General features: G+C 43.3%; 1 protein-coding gene across 1 annotated transcript in view; it reads left to right on the forward strand.

The window, feature by feature from the left end:
• Positions 1-11,977, forward strand: part of LOC139016479 (cyclin-Y-like protein 1) — a 40,479-nt gene extending 28,502 nt beyond the window's left edge. Inside the window, exons 6-10 of the mRNA XM_070424608.1 lie at positions 504-555; positions 2,992-3,111; positions 7,372-7,538; positions 10,556-10,721; positions 11,867-11,977. Of these exons, the coding sequence (XP_070280709.1) occupies positions 504-555; positions 2,992-3,111; positions 7,372-7,538; positions 10,556-10,721; positions 11,867-11,977 (616 nt within the window). The remainder of the gene's footprint in view (positions 1-503; positions 556-2,991; positions 3,112-7,371; positions 7,539-10,555; positions 10,722-11,866) is intronic.
• Positions 11,978-15,258: the final 3,281 nt, after the last annotated feature.

Genomic DNA, 15,258 nt, shown 5'->3' on the forward strand with positions numbered 1-15,258 from the left:
CAATCCATTTTTCCCCCTCAAATCAATAGAGTGGTCACTTCTAAAATACAAAGGCAAATTTTAACCTCAGATTATTGTAAAGAATCAAGAAGAATATAATATAGGAAACTAGTAAGAGAAAAAACAGTGGAAAAAAAAAAACAGGAATCTCATTCTCACATGAAGAATTGCCCACTACTACTGCGTTGTAAAATGTTCCTGTGTCTGCCAATGAGAGGTTAGAGGACTGGCCATCGATTTGGTTGCCTAGCGTTGCCTATTAGGGAGGGTCAATGCTTATAAAGGCAGCTCTGACAGGTCATTGTAGAAAAAATTTCAGAGAATTTGATGTGCTGAATAAAAAGAGGTCAGAAAATTCCTACGGGATCTAAGAGAAGAATTTGTAGAAGGACTTTCTTTGTTGAAGGTTAAGCTCCCTCCACCCCCCTCTACTCCCAGCAGATGTGTTGCTAACACAACAATTCCTGGATTAGTTTTTTTTCAATCACGTTCTTGTTTTCTAGAGATGCAAATAGATCCAAGGACATTTTTGATGAGAGACTCCATCCTGTCACAGTAAGTGCCAGTTGTATTGAGGTTGTCCTTTTCTCTCAGACAGTTGTGCTTATTCCATGCTGATTTGCTTCAAAATTAATCACTAGTAAAAAATTACTTTCTCCAGCTTGGAGTTCACATTACCTTCCTTTAAGTTTTCTTCCCCATCACATGTTGTATCAAATTATTTTACAAAAGCAATCTCTATATATAAAAGCATAAGCGACTGTCTAACTGGTAGCTATGGCACCAACTGACCAACAGGGGGCTGACACTCAATGCAGATGCTACTGAGTTGCTGTGACTTGGCAGCTGTGGTTCTCAGGTGATGAACCCGCAATCAGAGAGGAGGGAGTCGATTCTGGGGTGTGTAACCCCGAGAACTGCCCTCTTGCAATCCAAGACCGTTTGGGGGATGTTGGAGAGCGGTTTCAGCCTGATCCCTGCAGGCCAGACCAGGGGAGCCCACCTGTGCACAAATCTGTGCATCAGACCTCTAGTGTTATATAAGAAACTAGAGGCCCAGTGCACAACATTTGTGTACTGGGGTGAGGGGTGCCTCAGCCTGACCTGCACCCTTTCACAGTCCGGGAGCCCTCGAGGGATGTTGGAGAGCTGGCTTTGGCCTGATCCCCGTAGGCCAGGCCGCGGGACCCCACCTGTGCTCAAATCCATGCACCAGGCCTCTAGTTTATAATAATAAAAGTGTACTATGCAAACCGACCAAACAACCAAACAGCAGAACGACCTTCCAGATGAACTTTGGATGACCATGCTATGACACACACTGGTGCCAGGCCTGCCAAGGTGGGTGCAATGTGATTGGTCAGGGGGCCCAGCCATCGCCCCATGATCGCCCTACAGAGGGAGGCCAAGGCCCCAAAGAGGGAGACACATGCCTCTGGCTGGCGGGGCGATCGATCGGGGTGGGGTGGCACTCCGTGATCGCCCCAATGAGGGAGGCCCAGGCCATCCTCTGGGCGGTGACCATTTGTGGAGCCCCAGCTGGGTGGGCAGAGCCCCACGACTAATTGTCCTAAAGAGGAAGATCCAGGCTACCCCTACAGACAGCACTGTTGTGTGTGGGCAGGGCCACCCTCTGCAGAGTGATTGATCTGGGGGCCCCTACAATCAATCAACCCACAGAGGGAGGCCCATCCCACTGGCTAGCAATGTGGTGGTGGGTGTGCAGGGCCAGCCAGTGATCACCCCGCAGAGGGAAATCCCAGGCCAGCCAATGATCACACCCCACGCCTGTTGTCCGCAGAGGGAGATGCCAAGTGATGGGGTAGGGGTTGGCAATGCCACACCAATGGCAAGCAGTGGCAGGAATGGGGGCATGGCCAGCTGCCCGTAGCCAGGAGAAGGTAAGCCCCAATAGGGCCTCATCACCAGTCAAGCCTAGGGACCCTACGTGAGGGGTCCCAGATTGTGAGAGGGCACAGGCTGAGAGCCACCCACCCATGCACGGATTTTGTGCACTGAGCCTCTCATGTTATATAAGAAACTAGAGGCCCGGTGGGTGACATTCATGTACTGGGGGTGGAGGATCCCTCAGCCCAGTCTGTGCATTTTGCAGTCTAGGAGCCCTTAGGGGATGTCTGACTGATGGCTTACATCCTTAGCACTGCCGCGGAGGCGGGAGTGGCTCCTGCCACAGACACTGTGCTCGCCAGCCATCAGCCTGGCTTCTGGCTGAGCAGCACTCCGCCTGTGGGAGCACACTGACCACCAGGGGTCAGCTACTGTGTTGAGGCTCTGCCCCTTGGTGGTCAGTGGGCATCACAGCGACCAATTTTCCGCCATTCGGTCGATTTGCTTATTACCCTTTAATTATATAGGATAGGTCAGTAAGAACTGAGTTTCAGCTTTGTATAATTAGTGAGCTACAGTGGACAACATGCGTGAAAAACAAAAATGTATATTTTTAAAAGAAAATTTTCAATAGCATCAAGCAATATGAATATTTGTACATAAACCTAATAGATATGTCAGGATCTCTAGAAGACAATTAAACAGCTATTTAAATATTGAATTAATTAGAATGACAAAAATTTTCAAATGTCTTCAGATATGCTCTATAACAATATGTGGCTGGTGAGCACTGTATGCACAGCACAGCCTTAGAGCCTGATGGTTACATTCTCAAAGTTGATTGCAGAGAAGTATGACATGATAACCAACAAGTCTTTGGAGCCTAAAAATAGTTCACATTTCGACAGAATACTGTAGGGGAAGGTGGAAAGGAATATATAAATATTCTGAGGTTGTGCCTGTATTTATCTTTATTGAGTGTCAATATTCAGTCGCTGTTTTTTAAGGTCCCATTATTTATATTTAAAAGGCTAAAATACATGTCACCCAATCAAAATTATTTTAAGCGGCACATGGGCACAAGTGGAACATGGTTGTTACAAAAGTACTTAATATTTTTCTTCAATGGATGCTTTCTTTCAGGAAGAAAAGGTTCCTGAGGAATTCTTTCATCATAATCCTGATCCCGAATCAATTTACAGATTTATTCGACCTTTCTTCATTGCCTTTAAGGCAACAGGAGGATATGCCATAACAACATTGGTAAGATAGTTCTTCTTTCAGAACTTTATTAAGGGAAACCTATCAAAGGATGAAAAGTTCACACACTTGAGCTTAATAATCACCATGATTTAAAATGTCCTTGCTTTTTTCACCACAAAGCAATTGTTTTCAAAGGCAGCAGGAGGGAGAGGTTTCCAATTTCTCCCTCCAGACCTCAGGAGACATAGGCACATGCAGTGCACACAGGCATACATACAAGGTGTGCTGATGGGGCCGGATGGGGGCAATAACAGAACCTTCTGGGCCCCAGGCAGTGTCAGGTTCAGTGTAGGTCTAAGCTGAGTCGCAGGCCGCATTCCCCAGGCAGTTGTAATGTGTGTCCTGACTGAGAACTAGAGCCCAATGTTCTCTGTTCCTTGGATGATGGGTGTTCATCCGTCCTTGCTGTCCTCTTGTGCCTGCCTGTGATGTTTCCAGGATTCTAGTGCCAGTAGGACCTGAAAGGGCTTTGCTGGTTGTCTGCTCAGCTACAGCTGTGTAAGGGGCTCTGTGTCATTCATCCAGGATTCCTGTGGAAAGAGTGTGTCATTTGGAATGAGTGGTCCATTCTAGTGAGAAGGAATGGGGATTGTATCACTCCTCCCTCGGACAATCCTAAACGGGAAAGTCTCCTGCTTGGTCTGAGGGAAGAGTACTTAGTGCAGTGCCTCCTCCGTCAGTGTTCAGTCAGAATTTTGGAGAGGCAGCCTGTGCTTCCGAATAGAGTCCCCTCAGTGGGCACTGGATTAGACACAGGCTTTTCCACGTATCTGCCAGCCCTCTGGAGTGCTGAGCACAGCTGATCAAAGGCGGGAGTGGTGCTCCCACTTGAAGAGCTAGGGAACTCAGCAAGGAGAGAATCTGGGGTAGAAGAGGGTGAGTGCTTTTCAAACACATTAAGATGATGCACCTGTGAGACAGAGGGGCATCTCTAGAGATCATCCTACTATATAAAAACCCTGAGTTCGTCATAATCGGAGGTTCAGCCAACCGAAAGTCAGTCCTGCAGTCAGCACTTGGTTGCCGTGGTGACCCAGCACTGACTGCTGTGGCTGCAGGCACTATGACCCAGCACTGACTGCTGAGGGGACTGCAAACCAGGCCCAGAGAGAGGCCTGAAGAGAGAAGCAGGGTCTGATCCATAGCCTGTGTGGCAGCTGTTGATCAACACTTGCCTCTCTCTTTCTCTCCAAGACGGGCCAGCAGCAGCATCTCTATTTCTCTCCAGGTCTCCACCGGGGCTGCTCATCAGTGCCGCACTTCTGAGCAGGTTCTGTTGATAGACCCAGAGACACTGACTGGCATAGAAACTGACCAGTCAGAACCAAATCTGGGTGAAGTGTGAGGAGGCAATGGCTGCCTAGGAAGCAGAGCTTTTGATGCTGATTGGCATAGAAAGAGACTAGTCAGAACCAAATTGGCCAGCAGAGGAGGGCAGTTAGGGGTGATCAGGCAGTCAGGCAGAGGCAGTTAGGGGCAATCAGGCAGGTAGGCAGGTGAGCAGTTAGGAGCCAGCAGTTCCAGATTGTGAGGGAGATGTCCGACTGCCAGTTTAGGCCCATGGGATTGGGCCTAATCTGGCAGTTGGACATCCAAGAAGGGCTTCCCAATTGGAGAGAGTGTAGGCTAGGCTGAGGGAACACCCCCCTCCATGCACGCTTTTGATGCACCAGGCCACGCGTTTGAATATGTGGAATTCGAGCATGAATCTGAGCTACTGGCAGGGAATTAGTATTAGCTATTCCAATACCGAGAAAATGTGTGAATAAAAAGTGCATGGAAGCAGGAAGAGTAACAACAGCAGGTATTTAGTGGATATTTATGGAATGAGCAACTTCTTGTCAGCATTGAGCACTTTGACCTCACTCTCTTTCTGGAACCTCGCTTATCTTCCTTCTATTTTATTGTTTCTCCCTGTTTTCGATAGCATCCTAAGCTATGCCTGATGATTTCTCCTTCAGAGCTGAGTCCTTACAGATCTAAGTGCAGAGGATAGAGGAGAGCCATGGTTGAATAAAGTGTTTGCTTTTAAGGAGCTTCTGTCCTAGTGAGGAAGAGATAAATATTTCTTTAACTGAGTGTTGTTAAAAGGTGAATATCTCAGGTAGTAGTAAATATCACGAAGGTACAGCAGGGTGACGTGATATCATGCTGAGAGGGGCTTGCTACTTGAGAGAGGTGATCAGGAAGAGCCTCTGTAAGAGATGACATCTGACCCTGGCCTGACTGAACTGAGGAAGATGAGGAGCTCTGGCGTTATGTGCAGAGGGAATAAGTGCCAGCCTCTGAGATGGGAACTTATACTTGGTATTTGAGTAAGAGTGAGGTATGGCCAGTGTGGTCAGAGTGTGGAATGAGGGAGGAGAGAATGTAGGTCATGTGGACCTAGAAGGGCAAGTGCTACCTGATTGGGCCTTGCAGCTTGCAGGCCATGGGAGAAAGTGACATTTTTATTTGTTTGGTGGAAACACTTTGGCAGAGTTGAGCAGGGTGGGGAAGTGCTCTTGATTACAAAAGCTATCCAGGCTGCTTTGGGGAGAATGATTGTAGCTGGGAGTCTGAGTGGAGGCCGAGAAGTCAGGGGCAATAACATTGACATGGGTGAGAAGTGACAAATAGACTAGGAAGCAGACTCACTATCAGTGACAGGCAGCAATAACAAGAGTTGCTAACAGTTTGGAACAGGTCAACACAATTGGACGTCTTTGGCCAAGCACCTAGGCAAATGGCAGTGCCCCACATGACATTAGGGAATGCGTAGGGAGTGGGGAGCTGGGGTGAAGAGCTCTGGTTTGTATGTGCACACGCACCGATGACCTTAGCAGTAGTAGTTTCAGTCGAGTGACAGTGCCAGGGGCAGATTACAGTGGGTGAAGGAGAGAGTGGGAGATGAGAAGCAGCTTCAGGGCATTCACTGTGAGCAAACAGAGAGGAGGCAGTCTAGGGATTGTGGGGAGTGGGATGGGTACCACATAAATATATTCATATTAGGAAGAATCTCTGGCACAGGAAAGTGTTCAAGAAGAGGTAATTGTGGGAGGTGTTCTTCAGAAGTGGGATGGGATTGACTTCACTGCTGGAAGAGTGAAGAGAAACTCAGTGAGAAGAGAAACTCAATTCCACTGACACAGGAGGGCAAGTGGTATAAATGAATGAGTAATGGCACATTCTAAATCTGTAGAAGTGATGAAGGAAAGTTGAGTGATTTCCAATGTTGTGTATGTCTCTAATTATTCCCAGAAGTTGACAGTTGAACCTTGCAAGGAGGTTCATTCTTAGGATATCTGGGAGCATTTAGCTTTGGAAGATTGGTGCAAACTTTCACTAATAGCACATAATGTTCAGTAACCTTTTGCTTTCTAAAATACAGTTGGGTTTTAACACCTTTGGCTAATGTGAGCTGTCAATCTGATAACCTCGGACAGTAAACATATTCTCCTTCAAAGAACCCTTTGACGAAACAGCAAATCACAGCTTGCCTCTATAATCTTTGCTTAGCTGTTAACTTCACCCAGTTCTTTGTAGAATAGACATGTAATACATGTGAAGAAATCATGAGATCTCACCAGCTATCTGGCAGGTTTAGAGGAGAACCAGGGAGATAGAGACTGGCAGCTCTGCTACCAACTGAAACCAACAGAACTGACCAAGCCTCAGGTTGTGTAAGACAGAGATGGATTTCACAGAATCGTGATGGAGATGTGAGGCTTAGGGGATATGAAATGTCTATCCTTGGTGTGCGTGTGTGTTTCTTACAAAGGCACTAAGTCCAGGAATACCTGACAGTTGTAGAGACCTGCCTCAGACACACCTGTTTGCACTGCCTGTCCTGCTGCACCACACAGCAGCCACTGGGGGGACTCTCTTTAAAAAAATTTTTAATCCTCACCAGAGGATATTTTATCCATTGATTTTCAGAGAAAGTAGAAAAGAAAGGGGAGGAGAGGAGAAATAGAGAGAGAATCATCAGTATGAGAGAGAGACATCTATTGATTGCCTCCCGCATGAGTCCTGACAGGGGCCAAGAGTGGAACCAGCGACTCTTTGGTGAGCAGGCTGGAAATTCACATGGGAAAGTAGGCAGTAGAAGTGTCTGATTTGCAACTGTTTCTTGGCCTCTGGCTTTGGCTGGCCAAGCAGTCTCTCTAGAAGCTATGAATAAAAGGCATGTCAAAAACTGATGAAATCTATCATTCCTGAAAGTTCTTATCACAGCACTTAAACTGAACTAGAATCAAAAACCAGTGTTCTACTTTGCAGGTTTACATAGAAAGACTTTTATCTTATGCTGAAATCGACATTTGCCCATCTAACTGGAAACGCATTGTTTTGGGAGCGATTATTCTGACCTACAAGTATCTGCACGATGAGGCTATGTGGAATTTTCACTTCTTCTCATTGCTAAGGGGCATTACAATCAAGAACTTGTGAGTTGGCAAGATTTTGATGAAGTTTCAAACCATTTTCGAATACCTTATTTGCCCCCATAAAGTTTACAAAATAAGAAATATTTTGAAAGGTTCCATTGTGCAGAGGACTGAACTAGGCATAAAATTACATACATTTTTCTATCCATATTTGCTTTGACATTTCATACTCCTCATTAATTAGTATGTCTTCATGTGTTATTATTGTAATAATCTGTGTGATAATTTGGTATATTTCTCTGGTAGCAAAGTTTGTAGAAGCTCAGATTCAAAAACAACAGTAATGTAAATACCTTCAGGCCTTTCTTAACGCTTTCCACCAGTTCAGGTCTTTTATTCCCCCGTTTTCAAAATTTCATTTATTTTCAATAAGACTTTACATTCAATATCTATATATAAAGAGAAACCTAAGCGACCGGCTGCCCAGCCAGTAGTTATGATGTGCACTGGCGACCTGGGCAGATGCTCAACACAGGAGTGAAACCATTGGAATGGGAACATGGAACAGACTGATGAATCTCAGAGAGAATGGGGGAGTGGGAAGTGCGGGAAGAGATTAACCAAAGATCTTATATGCATACTAGAGGCCCAGTGCACAGATTCGTGCACCAGTGGGGTCCCTCGGCCTGGCCTGCAGGGATCAGGCCGAAACTGGCTCTCTGACATCCCCTGAGGGGTCCCGGGTTGTGCAAGAACACAAATCTGTGCACCGGGATTCTAGTTATTTCATATTAGTCTCAGGTGTACAGCATAATGGTTAGAAAATCATGTGCTTTGCGAAGTGTTTTCCCCAGTATTTTTAGTACTGACCTGACACCATGCGTAGTTATTGCAGTATTATTGACTCTCTTTCCCATGGTGTAATTTATATCCCCATAACTGCATTGTAATTGCCAGTCTGTACTTCTCAATTTCTTCACCTTCTTCACCCAGCGCCCCCAAACCTCTTCTCCTCTGGCAACCATCAAAATGTTCCCTTTACCTCTGAGTCTGCTTCTGTTTTGTTTGTTCATTTATATTGCTTTTTAGTGAAATCATATGTTATTTGTATTTCTCTGACTGACTTATTTCACTAACATTATACCCTCTAGGTCAAACTATTCTCTCACAAATGGCAGGAATTCATTCTTTTTTATGGATGAGTCATAATATTCCACTGCTTTTTTATCCACTCATCAGTTAATGGGCACTTGAGTTGCTTCTACAGCTTAAGGATTATGAATAATACTGCAGTGAATATAGGGTGCATATATCCTCTCAATTAGTGCCCTGGTTTTCTTCAGATATATACCAGGGGTAGAATCACTGAGTAATAGGCAGTTCAATTTTTAATTTTTGAGGAACTTCCATACTATTTCCCACAGTGTCTGCACCAATATACCGTGCCACCAAAAGTGCACGAGGGTTCCCTTTTCTCCACATCCTTGTCAGCACTTGCTGTTTGTTGATGATAGCCATTCTGACAGGTGTGAGGATATCTCATTGTGGTTTTAATTTGCATATCACTGATGATCAGTGATGTTAAGCATCTTTTCTTATCTATCAGCCATCGGTATGCTCTCTTTGGATAAGTGTCTTTTCAGGTCCTCTGTCCATTTTTTAATTAGATTGTTCATATTTTTGGTATTGAGCTGTATATGTTTTTTATAAGGTGTTGCGTTATATATGTTTTTTATAAATTTTGAATATTAAACCCCCTATTAGATATATCAATGTCACATATGTTTTCCCATCAGTGGGTTGTCTTTTTATTTTGTTGCTGTTTTCTTTTGCTATACTAAAACTATTAGTTTGATATAGTCCCATTCCTTTATTTTTTCTTTTATTTTGCTTGCTCAGGGTAATCTATCAGCAAAGCACTAAGAGAAATATTCCAGATTTTAGTGCCTATGTTTTCTTCTAGGAGTTTTATGGTTTTGACACTTACATTTAGGTTAACAATCCATTTTGAGTCTATTCTTGTATATGGTGTAAGAAGTGGTCTAGCTTCAATGTTTGAATGTATCTGTTCAATTTACCCAACATCATTTATTGAATAGACTGTCTTCATACCATTGAATGAAGTCTCCTCTTTTGTCAAATAGTAATTAAACATATAGGTGTGGGGTTATTTCTGGGCTTTCAATTTTGTTTCATTGATCTATGTTTGTTTTCATGCTAGTACCATGCTGTTTTGATGACTATAACCCTGTAGTGGAGGTTGATATCAGGTAGTGTGATACCTCCAGCCTCATTTGTTTTTCTCTCAACTGCTGTGACGAATTGTCCAGGGTCTTTTGTGGGTATGTATAAAACTCTGGATTAGTTGTTCTACTTCTGTAAAAGATGGCATTGGCATCTTGATAGGAATTTGGTTGAAAGAGATTATTTGAGGTGGTATGGACATTTTAAAGGTGTTAATGCTTCCTGTCCATGAGCATTGTACATGCTTCCATTGATTTGTCTCTTCCTCAGTTTGTTTTTTGGTGTCTGATAATTTTCCAAGAGTTTTCCCCTCAAAGATAAGAGTGGTGGTTCTGAATGGATCCATTTGTTGCTGTGGTGATGTGCCCAGTCCTTTTGTTGGCACATCTCTATTTTACTAATCCTCTTCCTGCTATCAGCCTGGTAAAATGTCTGCAAGTTCTTCAGGGCTAAGAAACAGCATACATCATTCCTTTCATCTGAGCACTAGAGTGGAGCCCTGAGAGTGAGCAAGAAGAAGAAACCTACAGCTGCACTAATGGGACTCTGATAATTGAGCCCCTAGTCAACAGCTGTTGTGCACAAGAGACATAACCTCCTTCCCTTTGTCCCAAACTCAAAGTCCTTCCCCTTGTCCCAAACTCAAAGGGGACCACAAATGGTTGAGCCTTGTTTGCCTGGTTGAACATTAGTGTATTAGCCCAGCTGGGTAGCCTTTATTTAATTCAAAACTAAACTCAGAGCCAACCTACTATCTTAGAATGACAATATTGAAGAGAACCATGTTGACTAAAATTGCCCTGTGGTGGTTTTGTGTTTTCCTTCTTCCCCAGAAATGAGTTGGAAAGGCAATACATATGTCTACTGCGGTTTCGTCTGTACGTTTCTACCAGTGTCTATGCCCAATACTATTTTGACCTTCGGTCCTTAGCAAGTGACCATGGATTGTTGCGTATTGCATTGTCTCCTCTTCGAAAAGAAAGAGCACTGAACCTAGAGGTAAAGCTGTGGAATCACAAAGTGGGGTTTTCTGTCAGACTCAAAAACCAGTATCTGTGCATAAATCATATTATGTAGAGACTAGGAAAATGAAAAGCTGTTTTAAACTAACACATTGAATAAGACTTATTAACTCTCTCACATCATATTAGCAGTATTTTTATGGTGTATATAAGAATCCTACATTATAAAAATTACCTTTTCTGTGACCACGATTCAGAATAATTTAAATCCATTTTAAACTTTGATGGTTTTTTTTGAAACTGTATTCTATTTTATAACCATACATGAATAATTTCCTACAATTGTATCATTAATCATATCTACAACCATATTCTACTTATCACTCTTAACTCAGTTTGCAAATTCATGTCTTTTCTGTATAGATCACAGTTCAGTACCTTCAGTTTGTTAGACAAAAGTAACCTGAGAGACTGATACTTAGATTGTAGAATATGTACTTCAAACACTGGGTGTAGAAAGTATATGGGTTTTTAATGGCAATTGTAAAGGATGTGCGACAAAATAATATTTATGGCTTATGAATTCTGGGGAGTATACAACAAAATTATAACTAAAATGGACAGTTTTTGTGGTACTTAATAGTCCTTTAGAGTGCGTCTGCCTTAATGTGCAAGTGAAATAGTACCTTGATGGTGCATCAGTCACTAGACCTTTCGAGCTTTCAGTAAAATACAGCACATGCCTGCCTCATTAAAATTTCCTTAGAGTAAACGCTAGCTAATGAAGATTGGATAGAATGTAAATAGCTGAGTAAACAATAACATTTCCCAACTGTATATTTATTATATTTAAGGAACCAAGTGTACAGACAACAGATGATCCTGTTGTTAGGAAGACTGTCACACCTTTGACATCTTGAAAAAACTCAAACTAAAAAAAAATACTGAGTTCCCCTTTGCTCTGTCAATCTAATCAGAGTCCCTAAACTACTTAACTTCGTGGATGAACATAAAATAGGATCCCAAGGACCATGCAGTGTATACGCCAGCTCTCCGAAGAGGCAATGAGTATAATCCATATAAAGAAGTGGGACTGTGTGGCTATCAGTGATGCTTTCTCTGTGAAAGCTGCAGCTCCTTTATTTTGAATGTACCTGTGTTCTATCTCATGTTTACCCGTAGGCCATTTCCAGATATTGTGAAAACAAAAACCTGTGCAGGGTGGCCACAAAAAAATCTGGCAGCTGTGCTAACCTTACTGATGTGCAGCGTGGCCATGCCATCTTATCTTAAGGAGGAATGAGGGCTGTGACATGGTGAGCACCTCATCTGCAAGGACTGGAGAAGAATCACTGCTTCTGCTCCAATCCCAGATAAGTTCTTTTCTTTTAAGGGAGACAGGGGTGGCGGGGAGGGGGAGGTTGACATAATGAGTATCTCACCTACCAAAACAAGGACTGTTGAAGTATAATATTCCCTATTCTGGCAAGTTTAGTATTTCCTCTTAAAAATAAGTGAAAGGTTTTAACCTGATGAGGATCTTTTTTAGCCTATGCTTCATTTATGATCCTTAGTATTTTTCATTTCCCTTTGATTATTTTTATTACTAGAGGATATTACATTTGTTTAATTTTGTTTTCATTTTTGGATACAAAGGAAATGTCTCTCTTAAACTTTTAACAATTTCTAGTTAACCTGCCACTTGACGTTTTCTTTTCAGCTTTGGTCCTCTCACTTAGTAAGTTTAAAGTACCTATTTCTGTATACTAGTATAGTTTCAAATGCTTTAATGTTTACTTTAATAACGTGGAAAATGGATTATTTTACAGTAGAAAATTCCTTAAATATTTATATTGCTTCCTAGAGCAAAATGGCTACTTTTTTAATATATATATTATGTGCTGTTTCCTTTCCTCCGGAACCTTTTGGACATTGTTACCATATATGAATTACTTTAAAATAATTTTAATTATGAGTTTTCATTTTAGTTTTTCTGACTTTGAAGATTTCTCTTTCTTTTTAATTGATGTCAGAGGGAAAGGAAGGGAGAAGGAAAGGGAAAGGGAGAGAAACATGGATATGTGAGAAATATCTACCAGTTGCCTCCCATCCAGTGTCTGAGACTGGGGATCAAACCTGGCACCTGGGTATTTGCCCTGACTGGTCACTGAATCCTGGACCCTTTGGTGCCTGGGAAGACACTCCAATCCACTGAGCCATCTAGCCTGGGTGAAGATTTCTCTTTCAAAGAAATTAAATAACAACTATTCTCATTATAAAAATCATATATTTTGTGCTCTTTAGACTTTGAAAATTCTTGTGTAACTGGCCTTAAAACTGCCCCAATGAACTAGTGAAGTGTAGATTTCTGGTGGTACAGACGCTGGATACAAAGGTTGGCTGTTCTGTATTACTTTCCAGGACCGCCTTGCTAGGAGGTATTTCCAAGGGCTTAAATTGAGTAAGTGACTTACTCTACCTATAATGCATGCCATTAGCTATCATGTCTAGAAATTGGTTTTAAAGAAATTAGACAACCAGTATCTAGAAAATAAAATTTCATTGTTTGTGATCTACATCTTGCTTTCCCTGTAGGACTGTCTGTGTTGCACTATTGCCTTTTTGAGTTAAAATGTGTCCGTGATGTCAGCATTTTCTCTCCTAACTCTGCAGTTACAATGGCGAATTCAAAAAACACATTAGCAAGGAAGAATTTTACAAATTTGAACACTTCCATGATGTTTCTTCTTGAGTCTTTGCAAGCATAACCTTTCAAAAAATTTAACATGTTTAGAGTTGATAATACAGTTGAAAGAAGTGAGTAGAAAATATTCACTAGGCTAGGATGTGAGTCAAAAGGGTCATTAAGTTGAGTTTAAATATTTTCCAGGTTTTACTGGGTTGCATGTAGGCATATTTAATATTTCATTAAAGTTATCAGAATGTTGGCAGGAATAGTTGAAGTAATTAAAATTTATTGTAAAGATTAGGTGCTTAAAGCCAGTCTCTATATTAAAAAGTAAGGAAATAGTAAGATCTTTTATTGTAACTTTCTTTATTAGTGTCTTAGTATATACTGTATACTTACTGTGTACAGTGATGTAAGTTCCACAGTGATAGATTAAAAGGCTTCATAATACATTAAGTTTGCTACTTCAGTAACTAATTTAGGTGGGCATACTACACTGAATTCCCATTTGAAAAATATAGTTTCGTACTTTTTCAGTTTACTTTGCCTCATTTTTAAAGTGAACATGAATAAAATGAGATTTTAAATTTTTTATATCGTGATATACATTTGAAAAGTTTTGTTAACTGAAAATATGAGAATTTATCTTACATGTCAACATGTGATCATGATTTAAAAGCCGGGCCGAGTGCAATGTGGCACCCCAGGACCGAGGAGCTGCCTTGCCTGCAGCCGTGATCTTGATCCTGACCTCGATCTGAAAGCAGGACCACAGGCAAGGCAGCACTCCAGGACTCAAGGCGGCCCGTGATCTAGATCATGATCAGAAGGCCGGCCACAGGCACGGTGGCACCCTGGGACACAAGAGCCTCCTTGCCTGTGGCACATGATCATGATCGTGATCAGAAAGCCAGGCCTCAGGCACGGCTGCACACCAGGACCCAGGAGCCACTGTGCCTCTGGCCCGAGATTGAGATCAGGAAGGTGGACCACAAGCAAGGCGTTACCCCGGAACCCAGGAGATGCCTTGCTTGCGGCCCGTGATTGTGATTTGAAAGCCGGGCCACAGGTAAGGTGGCACACCAGGACCCAGGATCCACCTTGCATGCAGCTCATGTTCGTGATCATGATCGTGATCATTATTGGAAAACCAGGTCTCAGGCAAGGCGACTGCCGGGACCCATGAGGCTCCTTGAATGCGAACGGTGATCGTGATGTGAAAACCGGGCCGCAGGCAAGGGGTCTGCAGGAGACCCAGGAGCCACCTTGCCTGTGGTTTGTGATTGAGATCGGAAAGCAGGACCACAGGCAAGGTGGCACACCTGGACCCAGTAGCCGTCTTGCCTTTAGCCCATTATCGAGATTTAAAAGCCAGAACTGCAGGCAAGGCAGCACTAAAGGACTCAAGGAGGCCCGGTGATCATGATCAGGATCAGAGGGCCAGCCGAAGGCACAGCAGCACACCGGGACCCAGGAGCCACGTTGCCTGTGGCCTATGATCATGATCGTGATTAGAAAGCCCGGTCTCAGGCAAGGTGGCACCCCAGCTCCCCGGAACCGCCTAGCCTGTGGCCCATGATCGTGATCATGATAGAAAGGATAGGCCTCCCGCAAGGCGGCGGCTCGGGACCCATAATCCTCCTTGCCTGCATCCTGTGATCAATTTTGGAAAGCCAGGCCCCAGGCAAGGGGTCCCCCGGAGATCCAGGAGCCACCTTGCCTATGGCTTGTGATCATGACTGAGATCGGAAAGAAGGTCCGGAGGCAAGGCGGCCTCTGGGCACCAAGGAGCCACTGAGCCTGTGGCCCGAGATAGAGATTGGAAAGCTGGACCGCAGGCAAGGCAGCACCCCAGGAAACAAGCCGGCCCATGATCATGTGATAA

Source organism: Myotis yumanensis, unplaced genomic scaffold (assembly GCF_028538775.1).
Source record: "Myotis yumanensis isolate MYYU_CA2020_CCGP unplaced genomic scaffold, mMyoYum1.0.hap1 SCAF_1, whole genome shotgun sequence".
Taxonomy (NCBI): domain Eukaryota; kingdom Metazoa; phylum Chordata; class Mammalia; order Chiroptera; family Vespertilionidae; genus Myotis; species Myotis yumanensis.